Source organism: Prunus persica, chromosome G2, assembly GCF_000346465.2.
Source record: "Prunus persica cultivar Lovell chromosome G2, Prunus_persica_NCBIv2, whole genome shotgun sequence".
Classification (NCBI taxonomy): domain Eukaryota; kingdom Viridiplantae; phylum Streptophyta; class Magnoliopsida; order Rosales; family Rosaceae; genus Prunus; species Prunus persica.
This window is the reverse complement of record NC_034010.1, coordinates 5951071-5965617: the sequence shown is the minus strand read 5'-3', so window position 1 is coordinate 5965617 and position 14547 is coordinate 5951071. Positions and strand designations below refer to the sequence as shown.

The 14547-nt window shown below is 36.3% G+C and overlaps 1 protein-coding gene across 6 annotated transcripts in view; it reads right to left on the bottom strand.

Moving 5' to 3' along the window:
- Positions 1622-14547, bottom strand: part of LOC18786869 (exportin-7) — a 24507-nt gene continuing 11581 nt past the window's right edge. For 3 of the 6 annotated variants that reach the window (XM_020556190.1, XM_020556189.1, XM_020556188.1), the window contains 22 exons: positions 14265-14388; positions 13229-13296; positions 12101-12187; positions 11658-11810; positions 11472-11567; positions 11244-11303; positions 11032-11150; positions 10797-10884; positions 9882-9986; positions 9704-9808; positions 9571-9623; positions 9391-9454; positions 9153-9287; positions 8477-8589; positions 8310-8403; positions 7677-7896; positions 6685-6815; positions 5566-5712; positions 4770-4898; positions 4007-4105; positions 2742-2780; positions 1622-2402 (listed from right to left, as the gene is read on the bottom strand). In XM_020556190.1, coding sequence (XP_020411779.1) covers positions 2265-2402; positions 2742-2780; positions 4007-4105; positions 4770-4898; positions 5566-5712; positions 6685-6815; positions 7677-7896; positions 8310-8403; positions 8477-8589; positions 9153-9287; positions 9391-9454; positions 9571-9623; positions 9704-9808; positions 9882-9986; positions 10797-10884; positions 11032-11150; positions 11244-11303; positions 11472-11567; positions 11658-11810; positions 12101-12187; positions 13229-13296; positions 14265-14388 — 2367 coding nt within the window. In that variant the 3' untranslated portion in view covers positions 1622-2264. Of the gene's footprint in view, positions 2403-2741; positions 2781-4006; positions 4106-4769; positions 4899-5565; positions 5713-6684; positions 6816-7676; positions 7897-8309; positions 8404-8476; positions 8590-9152; positions 9288-9390; positions 9455-9570; positions 9624-9703; positions 9809-9881; positions 9987-10796; positions 10885-11031; positions 11151-11243; positions 11304-11471; positions 11568-11657; positions 11811-12100; positions 12188-12326; positions 13021-13228; positions 13297-14264; positions 14389-14547 lie in introns of those variants that run through there. The other 3 variants (XM_020556191.1, XM_007220260.2, XM_020556192.1) reach the window with 2 other exon arrangements.

Genomic DNA, 14547 nt, shown 5'->3' with positions numbered 1-14547 from the left:
ATTTAGAAAGGTGATCAACAGCATGACTTAAAGATATTTTTGCCAAGCATCAGGGGGAGCGCACCATCAATAAAGATCTTCAAACACCGTACTCTTTTTCCTTCGTTCGGGTTTTTATCCCACTGGGTTTTTCCTGGCAAGGTTTTAACGAGGCAGTGTCGCACGCGCGTCAATATACACAGAATTTTATGTTACACATGATTATGTACTTTTTTTTTCCCTTTGACCAGTTTTTGTTCCACTCGGTTTTTACTGGCAAGGTTTTTAACGAGACGTATTCTGTATCATTTGTGGTCTCCAAGGGGGAGTGTTGTAATAGTGGAGTCCCCAAAATGCCCCCTTGAAGACCTATAAATAATCCCCCCCTTCCTGCTTGTATAATGAACAAAAACAGATCATGAATGAGAAAATCAGTCTCTCCTCTCTATTCCAATTCTCTCCATTTTCTCTCTACATTTATAACAAATTCATTATTAATTTTTTTTTTTTGGGGCCTCTCATATTGAAAAGGGTCAAAATTCAATAAACTCGCAAACGCCCATGCAGGGACTCAAACCAAGATCTTTTTTTTCTTCTAAACCACTACACCAATGGGTCACTTGCAATAATAACCCCATTATAACAGTAGACAAACGAGGTGGTGCATGACCACTTTTGAAGGGTATTTTGGTCAAAACAAATGGGTTACATGTTCTCGTTGAGTTTCGTATGTACAAGAAGTCTTCTTGAGCAATATGGTGGCCGCTGATGCTTTTGCTACTTATGGTCATCAATTTTCCTTATCTTTTTGTTTGGTTTAATCATGTTCCTTCTTTGATAGCTCTTCGGATGTTGTAAGATAATATTTTTCAACCTATGACGACAAGCTTATGGCAGATGTTACTTGAACGCCTAAACTCTCTTGTGTTAGGCATGCGTGATAAATTATGATCATGCATGAGTTTCGCATGAGTTTACCCTAAACCCTCATCATCATAGTTTGCTTGAACGCCTTCCAAGTGAAAGACTGATTGGTTAAAACACACGCAGTCAGACTCAAATCAAGCGTCTCTCACACCTCCTTAAACTGTTAGAACTCAAGATTTTTTTTTTTTTTTTAAAGCCTTATCTAATAATTGTTTAAGAGTTCTTGAACAAAGCTGGTTTTTAAAAGCAAGTTCTACCCGTGAGGATCTGAACAATTGGTATTATGTATGAGCTCTTGGCACTCTTCCGTTGAATGACACTCCTTTTTTTAGCTTTTATTCACCATAAATTATGTTTCTAGGTAAATAATACACATACAATAAACAGTTGCTTAACTTGTTACTTTTATGCTTGTTGGATTATATGTCGAAGAACATGAAACAATTGCTAAATCATGGTAAGGTTAGAAGACAAATTATAGAAAACGTTCCAGGTTCTAGAAAATCCTGAATGAATTGAATATCAATCAACCTGAGTTGATTTCAAACGGCCATTTAATCGAAGTTCATATGTCAACGTAATTTAAGTTAAACAAGAGAAATTAATGAGCCTTAGCTGCCTTCTAGAGCATTTACCTCTGCACCGATAATCAAAGTTCGGCTTTTGCCCTTTCCGTTTTCAGAATATAAGAACAGAAAGAAAAACAAGAGAAATAGAACATTTAAAAGTTTTAGATGATATTAGAATCAACTCTTGGTGCAGACAAAATTGTCAAATGTGCTTGATGTCTGGCCTGCAAACCCCCCTTCTAATTCTAGGTAGGAATTCCAGGTGAAACCAAAAAGAGCCAAGAAAAGAGAAGCCCAAGAGACTATAACAAACATTTAAATCTTTTTCCTTTCTTTCCTATTATCAACAAATACAAAGAATATGTAAAGGTTAATGTACAGGCTTACAACTGATCCATCCCTAAACATAAACTTGAGGAGATGTACACCATGTTTTTTTTTTTTTGGCTTTTTTCTTTTTCAAAAGAATTGATTTACTAATATTAGAACTGGCCATTTTAAACTACATGTCAAACCCACCACTATCTTCTACAAACCACCAGTACGGCAAACCTTATAGTGATACCCATACGGCCACCACAAGAAAATTTGTAATGCCCCTTCCAGTTCCACCAACCCATGAACTTCAAAAAATATGCTTCCCTTTCTCTCACCACCAGAGATTCTATTTCTAACTAGAGAAAGCCCTTCTCCCAATACCAGAGACTCCACGTTTACGACTAGAAGTATGCAGCAAAATATTCTTCTAACATCTTCAGCACGTACAATTCATGTTCTGGAATACTAGAGTTACTTCACATGAAACTCATGCCTGAATACTGTCAGGTTTTGGGTAAACTTGTCCCTGTTCTTTGAATCCAAGCTTCTGGTAACATCTGCCATAAGCTTGTCAAAACACTGTGAAAGCCGCTGATGTTGATCTGCTGGCTGCAGGTCAATGCAAAAAGAGTCATGTACAGGTGACAATAATTTGAAAAGATACATAGGATTCTAGAATACTATCTCTTGTCATATTTATATCGCATGACAAATGCTTGTGTTGCTAGACTGTGAAAACACATTCACGAAGAAGTTAAACTGATCAATCGTCCAAATTACAGTCTGCAACATCACATCTTTCTCTCCCTATCACTAAAATACACGTATAAGACTTGAAAAGATGATTTGGCTGTGATTTAGCACTTTTTTTGTTCGAAAAAAATATATATTTCAATTTTAAATTCATTGTTACTCAAACACTTTAAAATAGTGTAAGGCACAACTAACCTGTGAAGCCAAGATCCGAACTTTCAAATCAGAGAACATCTGCAAGTTAAAGACCATCTTTCAGTAAAATATAAAGTAACATAGGATAAGTGAAAAGGTTGGGACCATCAATCCAAATCCCTTTCGGTGAAGTTTTTGGTTTTTGGTTTTTGGTTTTCTTTCTATCTATTCTCCCATCACTCTTCCTCGCTTCTTTCTCTTTCTTCCTCTCTTTCTCTCTCATGAAAAACAAAACTAAAACTTTATCAAAGACAACCCAAGCAGTTTGGGGTTTCAGTTAATTTGGCCATGCTGATACAAGAAGAATTAACAAAGTTGGCCCACCACAATAAGTTGAACAAAAACATAAAAGGAATTGAATTCAAACATGCAACTTCTCTATGGAAACGCAAAGGAAGAGCATCCTTTTGTTGGTCAGGAAGGCCATGAGAACAGAGAAAGGTTAAAGACTATAAATACTGTACAAATACTGTTAAGACACAAGGCAAACGTACAACATTTGAATATGTTCTTACATTATCAAATGCACAGTGGAGGAGAGTACTATACATAATAGGCAGATCCTTCCAGATTAACAGTTAAGAGAGAGAGAGAGAGAGAGAGAGAGAGAGAGAGAGAGAGAGAGAGAGAGAGAGATCTGCTCTGTTTCCAAGAAATGTACTAAAAGCTGAATAGAGAAAAGAAAACATTCTTTTCAATTGGCAGAAGAAAAGTACAAGCACATACGCACACACAGCACGAAATTGAATAGTGTATCAGATGAAGGTAGAATGAACCCATTGATAAGGAGCATTTAAGAAGCCGACGTTGCACATTACGTGTTGTTTCTGTGGCTAAAGATTTGAACAAGGTAAACTACGAAAGTAAAAGGCCACACATGCACACGAATAAAAGTATCACACAGAACAGGAAATTGAATAGTGTATCAGATGAAGATAGGATGAACTGATTAATAAGGGGCATTTAAGAAACAATGTTGCACGCATTCCTGTTGTGTTTGTGGCTATAGATTTGAGCAAGGCAAAATATGAAAGTAAAAAGCCACACATTCGCTCAAATAAAAGTATCACACAAACACACACACCTACACACGCAGAGAAAAGAAAATTGAATAGTGTTCCGATGAAGGTAGAATGAACTGACCAATAAGGGGCATTTAAGAAACTGATGTTGCACGCACGTGTTGTGTGTGTGGGGCTAAAAGTTTTGAACATGGTAAAATACGAAAATTAAAAGTCACACATGCACTCAAGTAAAAGTATCACCTGCTCACTAATAAGTATCAAGCTGAGCATTGGTCTGCTGAGACTCCACTGGTTGCCACAGTCCTCGAATAAAACAATCTCAAATAGCGTCTTCAGTATCTTTACATATAAAAGAAAAAAACAATCAGATTATTAATAAAACCTAAGAAATTGAGTAATCATGGAGGAACAAAAAAATAAAAGTCATCAAAGTTTGGAAACCTAAAGAAAGAGTGAGCGTATTCAATTCACTTCATATACATGGGTATGCAAGTGATTTCATGCAGAAGTTTGACACGAGACCAAAAATTATAATCATCATTGACAGCACATAATTCACACAAAATGCTATTCTGAATACCAACCTTTTTCAATATTGTAAATTACAGACTTTCAACTTTCAAGATTCTATTCAGCTCTGTAACAAGGAAAAAAAAAAGTTTTCCATTCTGAATACCAAACTATAACCACCTAATTCCCAAACAAAACCCAACCCGAAGTCCACAAGAGCATATATACATCTAGACCTCGTCCTCTTAACAGTGAGGCACACAAACACTTGATTCACAGACATCCAGACATGGGACTAATTGAACTAAAAAAATGCAAAACATATGTATACAAGTCAATTGTATTTACGCATTTCCTCAAGTTATTATGTGAGACAAGGGCAAACACTTAAATATTGGAGCTCAATGCCAAAAGAAATGCATATCCTCTTAACGAAGCACAAAGCGTAATATAACCCAGATATTAGAGCAACAACGTACAGATCCCCACTTACTTCTGGAAACAAATTGGGGCAGTCTGAAATGTGACGAGCAAGATTGACAGCAGTAGGCAATGTGGGCGCCTCACCCATGGTGATGTTGTTGAAGTAGAAAGCAGCCAAATTATCAACAGCAGATGCACACTAGCGCAAAAGGTAAATTTTAGGATTGAATAATGAAAATAATGAAAAATATGATCGCGGATGAAGAAAAGTAATTGGTCAGTTGGTATAAGCACATTTCTACTTGAGATTCCTTTTTTTTTTTTTTGGGACAACAATTGCTTGCCGGAAACTTTATTCGGTGGAATGAATTAGTAATTTTGACATTTGTTTTCCAAATTAAAATTACTATTCTATTTCAGTTCCAATACCCAGATTTCTACTACTACAGTGTTGGCTGGTTGGGGGTTAACACGGGTATTAGCAGTCACTAGCCATTGATCATCTGAGGCGTTGCCACTGACTGGCTGGTAACCTGTTGAAAGTTGCCAAAGACTGCCGAGGGTTAGGCAAGAAATTGGACTTGAGGGAGTAGAACTGGTGGCAATGGAACGTTTAATCTTATTCCAAAACCAGACTTGTGCTCTTGAGAAGCAAAAGTTATTTTCTACATTTCAGACTAGTTTTCTTTTCACTTGGACACATTTTTCTATGACTGATCTTCTAGTTCTGAACAAAAACTAAGAAAAAATTGCAAAAAATGTTCGCTAACAAGTTATTTTCTGACAACAATTGGAGTCAAAAATTTGAGACATGCAGATAATGATAGAAGAGTTCCTCTGCCCATAGAACTTGGCAGAACACGTACCTGTGATGAAATACTTGTATCTAGACCTTTAAGCCCAGATTCAAGGGATCCAACTATATGCATAAAAGTAGTGGTATCCAGATTCAGTATATAAACTATATGGCTGTTGAATAAAACCTCCAAGAACGCAAAGTAGGCCCTTGTCAGCTGCACATAGAAGAAAATCTAAATAAATATCTTCCTACAAATTTCAGGCAAGAGAAAAAACTCAATCCAAAAGAAAACTAAAGAGCCTGGCATGTTTAAGGTATAAAAAAAGCATTCACGTGATAAAATTTTCAGCAAGGACTAGAAGTTCAGAACCATGCTTTTCAAACAACAGCATTTTCTCATTTCCCATTTTTTCTTCGGACAAATAGAAGGAACTATTTTTTTTGTTTCTTATGTTTTATTAATTCTTAATTTATAGTTTGTTCCAGAAACTGTGGTTAACCTTACAACCTATATGAAATACATCATAATTCAAGACTGTAGCATATTCATATTCTCTGAAGATAATTGTTGGGAAATGGCTGAGGGTGACTTGTTGGAGGTGTGGCAGAGTCTTGTGACCAGCCTGTACAAGATTAATTCCAAGGTATTTGTTTAGGAGATCGAGGGATTGCATGGCACATCTATTTCCACTTTCCAGCCATTGTTATTATAATTTAAATTAGCCTCCAAAATTTCCACTGAAATTTGATGGACTCTGAGGCTTTCTTCCACAATTTCCAGCATAAAAAACTAGGTGTCGATGTAATTTCAACAAAATGGTCGAAGGATACACCCTATACCGGGTTTTGGTGTCAGAATGACTGAAACACCTAATTTGGCTGAAGTTCAAGCACGTTCCAACTTCATTTACAATCATTTAAAGTAATACTAAGTTGGTCCACTTTGAATGATTCACAACAAATTCCAATTCCTCAGAATTTCCTTATTAACTAGAATCTCATATTCTGCACCACACACACACACACACACAAAAAACAAGTAGTACCCACAAAATCAAACTTAGAAGATGGAGTATGCACACAAACAAGCAGACATTCAAAATCATATGATTCTAGTTAAAATATCCAACCAGGTATTCAAAACTAAAAGATGTCGAAAGAAGACTCGCAACAAAAGTTCGTGTACCTTACGGAATGCCAATATATCAGCCAAAGGAATTGATAATGTCATCTTCAGTGCGATATCAAGTGCATCAGAAAGAGCTCTATCACCATATAGCTCAAACACCCCAAAGTTGACATAATTTCCAGCAAGAGCTGTTATTTGGCAACACAATACAATCAGTTCATAACATAACATTTCTACAAGCTATTTATTTATTTGTTTTAATATTCAACCAGAAAAGCAGGGAAACAGCCACTACAGCATTTCTAGCTAAAAACTAGTATTTGCAAATCTGTCCTAGAAAAAAAAAATTTAAATTGAATGTACAACTCTGAAAGAGAACTTTATTTTGTTGTCTCCTGTTTTCAATTTGAAAAGAATAGCAGTAATAGAAGAAGAAGAAAAAGTTGAGATGCTCTTATTAAAACATAGAGGCAAATAACAGAAATGAAAAACAAAATCTAAACATCAGTTTTCTTATAGTATCTCCAATTTATTCACTTCGAGCTTATTTGTTGAACTACACGAATTGATGGGGTTTCTCCAATTATCTTCATCGACTCTTTAGCTTGTCTTTGTTACGGTCACATTATTTTTTTGAGTAATCATATTTCTTTTAAGAATTTACATACATAAAACATCGATGCATGTTCAGTCTTTCCATCTCTAAACTTCCTTTCTTTTTTCTTTTTTTTGACAAACCAAAACTCCACTTTGTCAGCTTCCAAACTGGGGCCCACCTGCCGAACCCTACGATATTTGGGGGGCAAGGAAACTCTAGCAATAATTGCAAGATAGGTACCTCAGTGAGTTTTGAACCCCAAACAGGCAGTTCCCCAACAAGTCCCCCAACCCCAACCACTGGACCACAACTCACGGGTTAAACTTCCCATTGAATAAATGAAATTGTTAAGGTCGCCCATGATTCAATCAATATTTCATGGTCTCACCCTTAACATGCCTTTCTTAAACCCACATTACTGTTACAAGAAACAATAGGTTCATGGTCTCACCTCTCGTGAGAATAGTTAAAGAAATCCATATTCCCTTGTATTTGAAGGCATATATATCAGCAACATTTGGGAGAGACAAAATCCTTGACCCATAAGCAACAATCAATTTACTGACTTCTCGGAAAAGAAGTATGCCATTAGGAGAAGATGAGTCAAAAGTCAAACGTTGGGCTTTGTTCAGTACAAACTCAGCCATGAATTTCAGTAAAGGGGTGGTCACCTGCAGCATTAAGTACTGAAAATTTGAGAAAAGAATAACCACTAACTTTGGAAGAAATAAATAAGGAACCAAATGTAGCTGGACACGCACATAATACAGAGAGAGATTTGTACAGGACTGGAAGAAAACAATGATATCAAGAGATAAGTATTTAATTCTACCTGATCAACAAGCTACAAGATAAAATGCAAAGGGGTTGTTGAACAAGAAACAGGCTTTTGCATTTGCTTCACAAGACATTTATTTATTTAATTTTAATAAAATCTTTCTGAAAATGTGGAAATCCTTAATTAGTACTAATGGTTCAGTTCCAAAGTATGAAAGTTTAGATAATTCATTGTTGGCTTTACCACTTAAGACATTAGAACTCTGTTGAATTTCTCGATAAAGGAATAAGTTAACATATCCTTTACCTCTGGTGTATCAGACCAGTGCAAAATGCCTTTCAAAAGAAGCGGCATGTGTGCGGGGTACAACCAATCAAACAGAAGCCCATAAGTTCTGCGACTGAAGATATTCAAAGAGAAGAGCATAAGAAAAATATTATGTTATTCAATTCAAAAAATGAAGAAGTATTTACCTATTTGTGGCCATGGCAATTCCCCTAAGGTCTCTCATCAGCCCAATTAACGCATACTTTACAGCATCAGTACGAAACATTGAATCAGGAGTTGATTCCAGATTGATGAAAACCTAAAATACCACATATAGTACATGAGTAACTAAAATTAAACCCTACAAAAATAATTAACGTTGGCAATACACAAATAGCAACAATCTTTCTTCAAAGAACTCAAGCAACAATGACTAATAAACAAAGAGGACCAAGAGGAATTTTTTTAGAAATTAAAACAAATGTGAGGTAGAAATGGGTTTATTGTGGGATAAGGTCCGGGATTTCCGTTTCTGCTAGGGTTCAGGAAATACCATTTTAAGTTAGCTGTTATTCTATATTTTCTTGATAGCTGGACCCCTTGTTCAAGTTCATTGTTCTGGTTTTCACTTTCATTAATAAAATTCATTCTTATTCAAATGACTGTATAGCAGGTTTGTAAATTATCTTCTATTATGAGAAAGAAAACCACACATTGATAACCAATAGCGAACTTAACACTAAAATCAGTACGGTCAAGTATTTTAAAGAAGAGTGCAAGAAAACATGTGCAGATTATACAGCATGCACGTAAGCAAAATTTGTGTGTGTGTGTGTGTGTGTGTGTGTGAGAGAGAGAGAGAGAGAGAGAGAGAGAGATTACTTGCAGAAGTGGATCCATGGAAGATTTAAATTTCACAGGGCTGTCTTCCATGAATATTAGCCAACCAATTGTGTAAAAGAAAGTTGTTCTGCTGCGAGAACATCTATACTCTTCTAGAAATGGGAAGTGCTCCCTCTGAAAAGAGACATTCAAGATGAGAACTTTTCAGACAAGAGACTCAAGATTTTCAAATCAAAGCTGTAAATGTAAAAGAAAGACATCTCAGATCTGGGTTTACAGTGTGATTGGCAACTATAAATTTGACAGTATCCAACTTCAAAAGTAGCTTTCCAGTCATGTATCTGCCAAAAGAATTATAGTTGTACATTAAGTAAGCACCATTATGGGAAATGAGGTTCTCTAAAATCAACAAGCAACTCCAATGCTCTAAACCAAATACTGAAATAACAAAACTAACCCAGATGCCAGCTCCAAAAATAAACTCAGGGTGTGACCAATGACCTCCTCACTCTGAGAATAGGCAAGGATTAAAATGCAAAACAGAATGAAGAAAAGTATCTAACATAAGCAAAGGATGAAAACTATTTCACCTCAGTATAACATTTCAGGTTTGTAGCAATCTTGCCAACAATTGCATTTAACATTAAAAGATGATCATGAAGTCCAAGAAGCTCAGAAAGGCGGGCATATAACTGCTGCAACAAAAGGAGAAGCTTCAAGCGCAATGTTAACATAAACTTTAAAGAACGGAAGGGAAAAATTAATTACCTTCGAAGAATGCATGGCCTGATCACCCACATAAGACTTCCGAAAATGTTGAAAGAAGGTAAGGATTGCACGATCAAGTCTTTGCTTGCTTATTTCACCATATCTCTGCCAAATGACAGAGCGATTAAAAAAAAGTAAAGAAATGTGAACAATGTTACAAGTTGCATCCTTATTAGGATTTTTTTTTTTTTAAGAGAAACAAAGTTTTATTAAAGATCTAAAATTACAATACAAAACTTAGTGAACCAGAAGTCCACCATCAAATTGATACAGCCCTAACAAAAATTAAATCTCAAACATATACTTCATACATTGTAATACAAACTTTAAAAGCTATCCTACAACAGCACCCCAATCTAGTACAATTACAGAAATGAAAGATCTAAAAGCTAGAGAAAGAGAAGCCCATAAGGATGCCCAAAACCTGACTCTTTTCCAAGAATTCTCTTCTACATCCCCACTATAGTTCTCGAAGATTCTCCTATTTCTCTCTAACCAAAGTACTCAAAAGACAGCTAATTTCTTGCCTTATTTCCACTGCAAAAAGACATACTTTTCAGAAAGAAGGTGACTGAAGAATAACCCAATTAACCCGCCTGCAATAAACAGTGTAAATACAAGCGAGGTTGCTTATTTAATGTGTGGTAATTAATGCATAATGCAATGGAACCAAGGGGTACGCTAGTTACTTTTTCTTTTTCCAGAAAATATAAACTATATTCTAGTTTCATAATAAATACTATTTTGTTTCTGTATCTGTATCCTAGAATTTGAAGGTAAGATTAATTTTATATCAAACCATGACACGAAAAAGCACCAAATTAGGCAGAGAAAGATAAGAATAATGTAGCATTAGAAGGTAAATATTCACTTCAAATCTAAAATTTTGAAAGGTAGTCATTCCTGCTGCTGTACCTGGCTGTGTACCCCACTGTCAGTGACATTTATTAATTGCAAGATACGAGCCGAAAGTTCCGCATCAAGTACTTCTTGTGACTCAGCACTGCACAGGAAAAATGTAAAACCATTAAAAAAAAATATTGTTGTAACAATACCATGGTACACTCTGCATTGAAGAGAAAAGATAAATGAAGAAAAGGAAGAAATGTAGTTTTTCTTTAGATTGGAAAAGTAGTTTTGTTTTCTTTACCTGCACCCAGTACATTGTTTTATCTTAAGAATTGCAGCAACAATATGAACAATCCAAGCAAGTTTGGCTTCAATAACAGAGAGGTCACTGTTATCACTGGTCTGCACTCGAGCTCTTTCCTATTTAATTCAAAAGAATTTATCAAAAACATGAAGTCAACAAATTTTTCTTTTTAATTTCCAAAAGGCATCCTTCACTATAAATGCTCATACCGTGTATATTTGCAGAATAGGCTCCACTATGTTTATTATATACAAACTACTGCTTTCATACTGCAATCCAAAGAAAGGTGGTTACAGAGCCAATTTTAACAAAAACAAATCAGTTCCACATGTCAATGTCAGGAGACATATTTAAATGCAATTCTATATACAAAAATAATCATTTAACAATTTGCAAAACAATATTTTCTTGAAACTGAAAAAGAGACAAGCGCATACCTGGAATCTACAGAGGTAAGGAAAACAATCCAGCTGATCCTGAAGAAGTTCAACATTGTCTAATGGGTTCTCAGAAAGATCATCTGGCGACCCATCCTGTAAATAGTAACAGAAGAAAGAGAGAGTTATGTCTCAACTTTGAAAGTGAAATTATAATATTGACCCAGAGAAGCTTTTGGTGTGTACCTGAACGGAATTAAATCTTGATGTGATGAAACCTTCGGTAATTTTTGGCACAAATTCATCAAGCAAGCTGGGTGCATCGCCTTTCAAGTATGGTACAGATGTCACCAATCTAGACCATAGTCCTAAAAGGTAGTATACACTGCTGCTAGCCCACTGGCAAGAAGAAAAAGTTTGTCAGTAATTCAAATTGCAATTTTTTAATCCAGATAATTAGTTCTGGCCACCAGGCGCTATAAACACACTAGGACAAGTAATATTTATCGAACGAAATTTTTGACTTTATAGCAAAAGCAAGAGCAATGCATCAGTTGGAAACACAGAAGAAGAATTAGTAGCAGGTTATCAAACCGCCCGTGTAGACAAGGTGCTCTGCCTAACTGAGCTATAGCAGGTTATCAAATCTTTGGGTAATGCTTAAAATAAAGGGACGAAAGCCAGTCAACCTTCCAGGATTGCAAAGACTTTAATGTGAACTCTGCTACTAAACGAATCCAGTCACTATAGCCTTCCACATTCACAAGCTCTGACAACTGCAACAGATTTTAGAAATTCAATGAGCATGAGCAAAAAGGTGATCAACTCAATGCAAGATTTACATGCCAGAAAAAGAAATTCATAATCAGCACGAGAAATTACAAGCTATCTACACAATCTCACATCAAAATTCACCTTTTCAAGGTACAAAATCATCACAACAATAACCCCCTGAAGATAATCATTGTACATCAAAACAGATAAGAGTAAACTGTCGAAATCCCCCCTGAAGTTGTAGCTAATTTTGGATATGCCCCTTAACCTTTTTTTCTTAGAATACCCTTAAACAATGAAATTACCCAATCTACCCACTACTGTTGAATTTCCTCACATTTTCCGTTAAAGAATATCATGTACCCAGCACCACTCCTGCAGCCTTCTCTCTCTTCCCTTCCTCCCTGCCTCAAATTCCATCTCAGGAACACCATGACTTCATCACCATCACCACCCCAACCCACGAAGCCACCACCCCCACCCATGGGTCCATCATCACCAACGCAGCCACCACCCAAACCCCAACCCATTTCTTCTTATTCTTTGAAACCCCACAACCCACCACCGAATTAATATCAGAGAGAGGTAGTGGGCTGGTTTGGCTGAGCTGAGGGATGGGGTGGTGGGTATGGGTGGGAGAAGAAGGGGTTGGAGGCTCGAAGCTGAGGAGAATAGGGTGGGTGCTTCTTCTTTTTTCCTTCTTTTTTTCTTCATTTTCTTCCAAAAAAATTATGTTTTTAATGATTGAAGTGTCACATGAGACGCCTTTTTAACAGCAAATTGGATGAAATGTGATGCATTTGACAGTAAGGGGAAACTGGCTGTTTTTAACAGTTCTAAGAAAAAAGGGTTAGCGGGTAGATTGAATTTCAACAGTTTACTCAAATAAATATCGAAAATAAAATGTAAACTACAAATATACATACACACACATACGTAGTTAAAAGTTATATGATTAACCAGAGATACCAAAAATAACTCTTGGGTATTTCTTACCAAAGAAAAAGCCTGATGTCAAAATTACCAAAAAGAATAAGATTTACCAGATAATTCACTCGGAAACGTCCCAGAAGACGACAATATTCATGGTAATTATCATGATCAGCAAGACCTGATTTCATTCCAAACAAATCGTTACAAACCAAAACCCAACAGATGAAACATAAAATTCTTAAATTAACCAATCAGATTTCGGGCCAGTCATTTACAGTATTAGCTCAATAGCTGACAAGTGTCCAAAACTTGGAAAAAGTAAAATATAGATCAATGTTTTATTATACTAAGGCATAAAGCAAGGCGTTTTATGGAAACCCTCGCGAGGCATTTTATGGAAACCCTCACGAGGCATAAGTCTCGCTGCGTTTAATGCCTTAATCCCTATTATTATTATAACAAAATGTATATATATTTGGGTCATATGCATTGATATAAAACGTATCGCTGAGATAAATAAAAATTGGGTCATGTAAATTATATGGGCTGGGACCATAAGAGAAACTTATTAAAATACCAGCCCATAAGTGAAACACTATGTTTCACTAGCCCTATTCTTCTCTGCTTTTCACCAACCCCATCCCCCTCCAGCATCTCTCACTGGCGTCGACGTCGTCTGGTTGCTCCCTCATCTCTCTGGTCAGATATGGCTCATATCTGCCCAGATATAAGCTGTTGGGGGAGAAACAGACACGCGGCGAGTGCAGACGCGCAGCGCCTCTTTGCACCTCCATCACGCACAAATCGCGCCTTGACAGTGCCTCCTTTACCTTGGGCTCTGCATTTGGCTCTCTGATGCATAGGGAATGCACCTTGCAGTGAAGCGTGCCTGATGCGCGCCTTCAAATCATTGATATAGATACAAATCCTAGCCCCGTCCATAGTTTTTCATGCAAAAGCGTGAAAAAGCAAAAGGGGAAAACAAAATAATATCTATAAGTTTATAAAATATATACATATACAGTAAGTTTCTAATAAGTATTATATCTAATAATTACCAAAAATGTACACAAACAAATTATTTTCCATTCATCATCATTAGAGTACAAGATACATTACAAACAAACGGCAACAGAAAAGGGACACCTTGCCCAGTTTGTAGGATTTCTTTGGTTCCTGTCATTAAATGGGCCAAAAACTTAGAACGGGCGGCATCATTTGTGAACAAAGAACGTCTAACAGAAGCTAGTCGCACCAAGCACTCCAGTGCCTAGAAAGAACCATAGTGAAACTCAATTTCAAGGCATTAAACAGTAGAAATCACATGAACAATAAATACATAATATTTAATTGGTGGGAGAAGAAAATTTATACTCCGACAAACAAAGATCAATGCATATTACTTTGTGGGGGGGGGGGGGGGGGAAAA